This window comes from Rhamphochromis longiceps, linkage group LG8 (assembly GCF_057381845.1).
Source record: "Rhamphochromis longiceps isolate RC_006_pf linkage group LG8, R_longiceps_female_GT1.1, whole genome shotgun sequence".
NCBI lineage: Eukaryota > Metazoa > Chordata > Actinopteri > Cichliformes > Cichlidae > Rhamphochromis > Rhamphochromis longiceps.
The window spans coordinates 35,210,878-35,218,889 of NC_140564.1; the positions used below are offsets into that span (position 1 = coordinate 35,210,878).

At 45.7% G+C, this 8,012-nt stretch overlaps 1 protein-coding gene across 1 annotated transcript; it reads right to left on the bottom strand.

Annotated features, from left to right (window-relative positions):
* Positions 1 to 1,511: 1,511 nt before the first annotated feature.
* Positions 1,512 to 6,430, bottom strand: LOC146664397 (uncharacterized). The gene is made up of 2 exons (XM_085415397.1): positions 6,310 to 6,430; positions 1,512 to 2,809 (listed from the first exon to the last, which is right to left on the bottom strand). The coding sequence occupies exons 1-2, from the start codon at positions 6,428 to 6,430 to the stop codon at positions 1,512 to 1,514; spliced, it is 1,419 nt and encodes a 472-aa protein (XP_085271523.1).
* Positions 6,431 to 8,012: the final 1,582 nt, after the last annotated feature.

Consider the following 8,012-nt stretch of genomic DNA (forward strand, 5'->3'; position numbering starts at 1 on the left):
TAAGTCTAAAGTTTTCTCTCCCCTGGTGGGACAGTCCACATATTGTTTGAATGTTGGTAGTGTATTGTCCAGTGATACATGGTTGAAGTCACCCGAGATCACAATAAAGGCACTCGGGTGCTGAGTCTGTAGCCGAGCTATGGCAGAGTGGATAGTGTCACATGCAGCTGTGGGGTTAGCAGAGGGGGGAACATAAACAGCCACCAAGATGACGTGAGAGAATTCCCTGGGTAAATAATACGGCCTGAGTCCAACAGCACACAGTTCAGTGTCCGGGCAACAAATCCTTTCTTTGATTGTTATGTTGGCAGGGTTACACCACCGGTTGTTAACTAAAACAGCAAGCCCACCTCCTTTACGCTTACCGCTAGCGATGCTGTCCCTGTCCGCCCGAACAGTGTGGAAGCCTTCCACGGAAGCATTCTCATCAGGAATGACCTGGTGCAGCCATGATTCGGTGAAACACATCAGGCTACACTCTCGGTATTCCCTCTGACTCCGTACCAGTGCTGAGAGCTCGTCGATTTTATTTGCCAACGATCGCACATTTCCCATCACGATAGACGGCAGACACGGTTTAAACCTCCTCCTCGCTTCGAGCCTCCGCTGTCTCACCGTCACCTTTTTTCTTCTCTTCTGTCCTTGACCTCTGCATCCCCGATGTGTTTTCCTCCAAATTTCAGCTGGTACTTCTGCGGGCACTTCTGCGGGCCTGGCCAGCGAGCCGGCCGGCATCAGGGCGATCAGCTGATCTCTGGAGTAAACAGTCCGTGCGTGTAGGAGATGTGCCGCGGTCCCGTTCCATGATAAAAGTAACAGTTCCACGGCCACCAGAAGAACAAAAACTCTCTCAATCCACATGATTGAGTAAGAGATAGAAAACGGAGGAAAATACAAGTCAGAAAAAAAAAAGAATACGTAAGAAAAAAGAGCTAAACTAAGAGAAAAGCAGGAGCGACTGTAACAGGCTGCACGCTGGTTGGCGCATGCGCACATGAAAACATATGAAAACTCGCGCTCTTTTTTTTGCTCGCCTGCTTTCTGTCGCGGGTGTAACTCCTGAAAACTTCACCTTCTCCCTAAAGAACCAAATGTCACATGTTGCCTTATCATTTTTTTGATTGGCTGACATGGTAAACTCTAACACCAATAGGGAAGGGGTGTTTTTTTCTTTTTCTTTTTTCACTCGCAAGCGGAGAGTGTTTGCTAGCGCTGTCTGTAGAAAACGCCGTTTTTACCGTTCTTCCCGCTGTAAACGCCACTGTTTTGTTCAGAAAAAAAACATCGCATGTATTTTTTATCATAACCCTGGTTTTACGTGGCCCATCGACACAATTCAAAAACTGGTATATAGTTTTAAGTCCGCACTTTTGACCCAAGTTGGATTGGAGACTCTGACGTGCTGCATCTTGTAGCTGTGTCGTCTTAAATTGGTCATGTGATTTTGATGCGCCGGCGCGTCCGGCGACCCCAGAGGGTTAAAGACAAATCCTTCAGTGGAAGAGTTTCTCTCATGTGTGACCTTTCATGTGTCTCTTCAGATTTCCCTGTCGAGTGAATCTTTCTCCACAAACACCACAGCAAAATGGTTTCTTTCCTGTGTGAACAACAGTGTGTCTTTTGAGCGTAGTCTGCTCTCTAAACATTTTCCCACACACATCACAGCCATACGGTTTCTCTCCTGTGTGGACGTTTGTGTGTCTTTTCAATGTTTTCTCCTGTCTGAATCCTTTCCCACAGACATCACAACTAAATGGTTTCTCTCCAGTGTGAACTCTTATGTGTCTCTTCAGAACGCCCTGCTCTGCAAATCTTTCCCCACACACAGTGCAACCAAAGGGTCTCTCTCCAGTGTGCACTCTGGTGTGTCGTTTCAGAGCGCCCTGTTCTGTGAACCTTTCCCCACACACGCTACAACCGAACGGTCTCTCCCCTGTGTGAACTCTCATGTGTCGCTTCAGATGGGTTTTGCAACGAAATGTTTTCCCACAGTCGTCACAGCCAAACTGTTTCTCTCCCGTGTGCACACGCATGTGTCTTTTAAAGCTGTACTGAAGCGTAAACCTTTTCCCACATGCATCACATCCGTAGGGTTTCTCCCCCGTGTGCACTCTCATGTGGGATTTAAAGAGCGTCTTGTGGCTAAACATCTTACCACAAACACCACAGCCAAATGGTTTCTGTCCTGTGTGAATTTTCATCTGTGACTCTACATTTAGCTTCAAGATGAAACAGTTTTCAGCAGCCAAACAGGTGGAGGACATTTTTTCTGTCTGACCTGTCCTCTGTGTTTGAAGAAAGTCCTCTTGTTCCAGAGTATTTACACTTAAATCAGGGGCCCTGCTGTCCTTCAAACTGCCGTCAGTGTCTTCGTTTGAAGGCCCAGAAACTGAGAAAGATTCCTCCCTGTCACCACCATCAAAGCTGTCCTCAATCTCACAGACACCTGGAGCCTCCTCAGCAGTATCTAGTTGTTTGTGGTGGTTTGGATCCAGGTTACTGGCTGGTTCTGGTTCTCCACAGTTACTTTCATCACTTTCTGTTTTTATCGGTTGAATAGAGCTGCTGTCTTCAGTTTGGCTGTGAGGACTCTCTTCTTCATCTTCCCTCTTCACCCGAACAGCGATGATTGGGAACCTCATCTCTTCCTCCTGCTCCCGCCCATCAGCTGGTGCTCCCTCCCCATTGGTCCAGAGCTCCTCGTGTTCCTCTTTTATATGGAAATGATCTGGATCCTGCTGCTCCAGACTCGGGCTCCAGGGAACCTCCTCTTTAATCACCACCACCTTCTGGATGACTGCAGGTAACACTGAAACACAAACACAACAAACACTGAGTTTATCTCATGCAGCAGCGCAGATAGAGGACATCAATGAACTTCAGCGTGTCACACAGACTCAGTTTTACTCTCGGACATGTCAGCTTTTCCCACCTGAAGCTAAAATAGAATTCCAGAATGAATCAGAACTTAAACCAGCTTCCAGTTTGGATTCAGGAGACAGACACTATCTCTACTTTCAAGATTAGGCTTCAAACTTTCCTTTTTGCTAAAGCATATAGTTAGGGCTGGACCAGGTGACCCTGAATCCTCCCTTAGTTATGCTGCAATAGACGTAGGCTGCCGGGGATTCCCATGATGCACTGGGTGTTTCTTCTTCGCTCACTATCTGTTAACAGACCTCTCTGTACATCTACTGTACAATATAAAGCGCCTTGAGGCGACTGTTGTTGTGATTTGGCGCATTATAAATAAAGCTGAACTGAATTGAATTTAACAACTTTAACATCTTTCCAAACTCTTCAACGCTTCATCCTTAACGATTCACAACGTGGCGTCCTGCTGATGTCATCGTTCTGTTGTTGCTCTGTGTAAATGTGTTTTTATCTGTGTCAGGAGGTTTTTGCATGCTGGTGTAAAACACATCCATCAGACTGAAAATCAGAATCAGAATCAGAATCAGAATACTTTATTGATCCCTGGGGGAAATTATTTTTTGTTACAGTGCTCCATTTTAAACCAACATTAAGACAAGACAGACAATACACTAACTAAGAATAGTACAATATATACATATATATACATACATACATACATAAGTCACTTATAAATAAATATTTGGAAAAGAAACATGTGTAGTTGTAGCAGCAAACAGTGTGTTAAGTGGATGCGTTGTACAGGGAGATGGCCACAGGCAGGAATGATTTCCTGTGTCGTTCAGTGGTGCTTTTCGGTAATCTCAGTCTCTCACTGAACGAGCTCCTGTGACTGACCAGCATGTCATGGAGTGGGTGGGAGGTGTTATCCAACATTGTCTTTATCTTGGACAGCATCCGCCTCTCCGACACCACCTTGAGGGAGTCCAGCTCCATCCCCACAACATTGCTGGCCTTACGGATCAGTTTATTAAGTCTGTTGGCATCTGCGACCCTCAGCCTGCTCCCCCAGCATGCAACAGCATAGAGGATGGCACTGGCCACAACAGACTCATAGAAAATCCTCAGCATTTTCTGGCAGATGTTGAAGGACCTCAGTCGCCTCAAAAAATAGAGACGACTCTGGCCCTTCCTGTAAAGTGCTGTGGTGTTTTTAGCCCAGTCCAGTTTATTGTCAATGTGTACTCCAAGGTATTTATAGTCCTCCACAATGTCAACACTGACCCCCTGGATTGAAACAGGGGTCAAGTGTTTCCTGGTCTTCCTGAAGTCCACGATCAGTTCCTTGGTCTTTGCCACGTTGAGCTGCAGATGATTCTGCTCACACCACGTGACAAAGGAGTCGACCACAGCCCGGTACTCTGTCTCATCATCCCTGCTGATGCATCCAACCACCGCAGAGTCATCAGAAAACTTCTGAAGATGGCAGGTCTCTGTGCAGTGGCTGAAGTCTGTGGTGTAGAGGGTGAAGAGGAAGGGGGAGAGGACAGTCCCCTGTGGTGCCCCTGTGTTGTTAATCACCTTGTCAGACACACACTGTGGGAGACGTACATATTGTGGTCTTCCTGTCAGGTAATCAACAATCCAGGACACCAGAGAAGCATCCACCTGCATCGCTGCTAACTTATCACCCAGGAGGGTCGGCCTGATGGTGTTGAAAGCACTGGAAAAGTCAAAAAACATGACCCTCACAGTGCTCGCCGGCTGGTCCAAATAACGAGTAAACAGGGACAGCATGTCTGTAAAAGCCCTGCACCCTCAGCCACGCTGTGGCGCTCCTGTAGTAGACTCAAAGCATGAAAATCTTACTGCTGACATGCACACACCTCATCTTTAAAGACAAATCCTGCATTGGAAGAGTTTCTCCCATGTGTGACCTTTCATGTGTCTCTTCAGATTTCCCTGTCAAGTGATTTTTTCTCCACAAACACTGCAGCAAAATGGTTTCTCTCCTGTGTGAACAACAGGTCAATGACTCTACAACCCGGGCAGCAGGAAGACGTTCTTCAGCCTCTTTAAATGACACTCGATGGCCATTGTTGTTGTCGTGATTAATTATTTAAATGACCTTTAACCTCTGAGGTTACCTTGTCCTAAAAACTGCTCGCACACAAAAATGTGATGAAAACCTTGTAAAAAGTTCGACTTTTCCAGAATAATAAACTTCATGCACCCGTGCTGGTCTGAGGAAGAGCAGGAAGTACATTTGGTGTGTGTTGGAAGCTTAACGTCCAATCAGCTTCCTGTACCTGAGGTCAGCTGTGCCAGCCACAGGCTAGTATTTTAAGTATTCTATCTATTTTATTTATTGAATTTTATTGTTTTATTTATATTTTGATATTGCTAGGGATGATGCAATGATCGGGGACCATTCTTAATTTCGTTGTTCTCATGACAATGACAATAAAGTTTCTGATTCTGATTCTGAGGAAGAGCTCACTCCTTCATCACCTCTACCTGATTTCAGGGTGGATACAAAGGTGGATGATTTCTAGGCTGTGCTCTCCTATTCCAATCAGAGGTCAGCTCAATATCCAGGATGCGCTCACAAAGCTACACTAAACTCAGCTGCTGACAAACAGACTTCACATTTTAACAGCTGAACAACATGAAGCAAGAACTCTGGTTTCCTTCATCATCATCAGCCTGCTAACCTGAGCTGCTCAGAGCCACGGCAGCATCTGACGGCCTGAGCTCTCGAAACAGGCCCACATTCATCCAGGCCATGGAGTCAGAGCAGCTCACAGGAGTGCACACTGACGGCAGTCAGGACGTGCTCTCACCTGTTCTCAGGTACATCTGGGACGTCCAGGTGGGAGTTATGTTTTTAAAGCTGACTGAAACGGCAGACTCACGTTGACAATCAAACAAAATCTTTTTCTGAGCACGAGCCCGACTCTCTGAGCTGAATCAGACGATTAACAGGTGGACTCATGTTGTTTTACTGATCTGTGTTCTAGTTATTATTTATTAATGTCGAGCAGGTCAGTGACTCTGAGCCTGAAGCCAAACACCACAGCAGAAAGTCTGACTAACGTGGATAAATGAATAAAGGCTCAGTAGGTCTTCATCTTTGGAGTTTTTATTCACTCGTGTAAATATCTTCAATTTAAACTTCACCCTGGTTGTTTTTTTATCCGCTTCTATGGATACCGATTTCCTGCATGGCTATACCATAAAAACACGCTCACTGCGCCGTGTGCGCGCCGTAAACCGTCCGGGTGCTACAAACACTTCCGCCTTCTTCAGCACAAAATGCTGAATTATGAGCCCGATGGAGCAGCGGGCTGCTGGTGGAGCTGATGGAGGGCTGGGGTGAACAGCTAACAGCTAGCTGCTCCTCCACTACCGCTCCGCTAGCTCCTCGGTTCTTACTGGAGCTCCGGTCTATGACGTCCTCCCGGGGCTCGCGGGCTTCGGCGCTTCGAGCGTTTGGTCCACCCGCCGAGCGCGCGCTCTTAGAGTCCCGCCGGCTCACATATTTGCCTCCGTTCATCGTGTCCTCGACGGACTCGGGAGAAAATATGAGCTGAAGATGAATAACAATAAAAAAAATACACGCTGGGGTCACACGTGAAAAAAACCCGCCGCGCGCGCGGAGTGAACCCCACCCCTGCTGCCTCATTTTACAGATGTGACTGTGAACAAACAGCAGCACACCTGTTGATGTTGTTCTGAATGTAAATGTAAGAAAAGTAAGTGCGTCACTCACACTTATGATCATCACGTCATTACATACATCAACAGGCAGTGACCAATCAGCTCTCAGATATATATATACATATATACGTATATATACATATACGTATATATACGTATATATACGTATATGTATATATACGTATATGTATATATACGTATATATACATATACGTATATATACGTATATGTATATATACATATACGTATATATACGTATATATACGTATATGTATATATACGTATATATACATATACGTATATGTATATATACGTATATGTATATATACGTATATATACATATACGTATATATACGTATATGTATATATACAGTGGGGTAAAAAAGTATTTAGTCAGCCACCGATTGTGCAAGTTCCCCCACCTAAAATGATGACAGAGGTCAGTAATTTGCACCAGAGGTACACTTCAACTGTGAGAGACAGAATGTGAAAAAAAAAATCCATGAATCCACATGGTAGGATTTGTAAAGAATTTATTGGTAAATCAGGGTGGAAAATAAGTATTTGGTCAATAACAAAAATACAACTCAATACTTTGTAACATAACCTTTGTTGGCAATAACAGAGGTCAAACGTTTACTATAGGTCTTTACCAGGTTTGCACACACAGTAGTTGGTATTTTGGCCCATTCCTCCATGCAGATCTTCTCGAGAGCAGTGATGTTTTGGGGCTGTCGCCGAGCAACACGGACTTTCAACTCCCGCCACAGATTTTCTATGGGGTTGAGGTCTGGAGACTGGCTAGGCCACTCCAGGACTTTCAAATGCTTCTTACGGAGCCACTCCTTTGTTGCCCGGGCGGTGTGTTTTGGATCATTGTCATGTTGGAAGACCCAGCCTCGTTTCATCTTCAAAGTTCTCACTGATGGAAGGAGGTTTTGGCTCAAAATCTCACGATACATGGCCCCATTCATTCTGTCCTTAACACGGATCAGTCGTCCTGTCCCCTTGGCAGAAAAACAGCCCCATAGCATGATGTTTCCACCCCCATGCTTCACAGTAGGTATGGTGTTCTTGGGATGCAACTCAGTATTCTTCTTCCTCCAAACACGACGAGTTGAGTTTATACCAAAAAGTTCTACTTTGGTTTCATCTGACCACATGACATTCTCCCAATCCTCTGCTGTATCATCCATGTGCTCTCTGGCAAACTTCAGACGGGCCTGGACATGCACTGGCTTCAGCAGCGGAACACGTCTGGCACTGCGGGATTTGATTCCCTGCCGTTGTAGTGTGTTACTGATGGTGACCTTTGTTACTTTGGTCCCAGCTCTCTGCAGGTCATTCACCAGGTCCCCCCGTGTGGTTCTGGGATCTTTGCTCACCGTTCTCATGATCATTTTGACCCCACGGGATGA

What these genes read in the sequence shown, in the direction of transcription:
- LOC146664397 (XM_085415397.1), bottom strand. Translation starts at nt 6,430, where the DNA reads ATGAACGGAGGCAAATATGTGAGCCGGCGGGACTCTAAGAGCGCGCGC. An exon ending in CGTCATAGACCGGAGCTCCA is followed by an intron (nt 2,810 to 6,309) that starts GTAAGAACCGAG and finishes TTTGTGTTTCAG; the next exon opens with TGTTACCTGCAGTCATCCAG.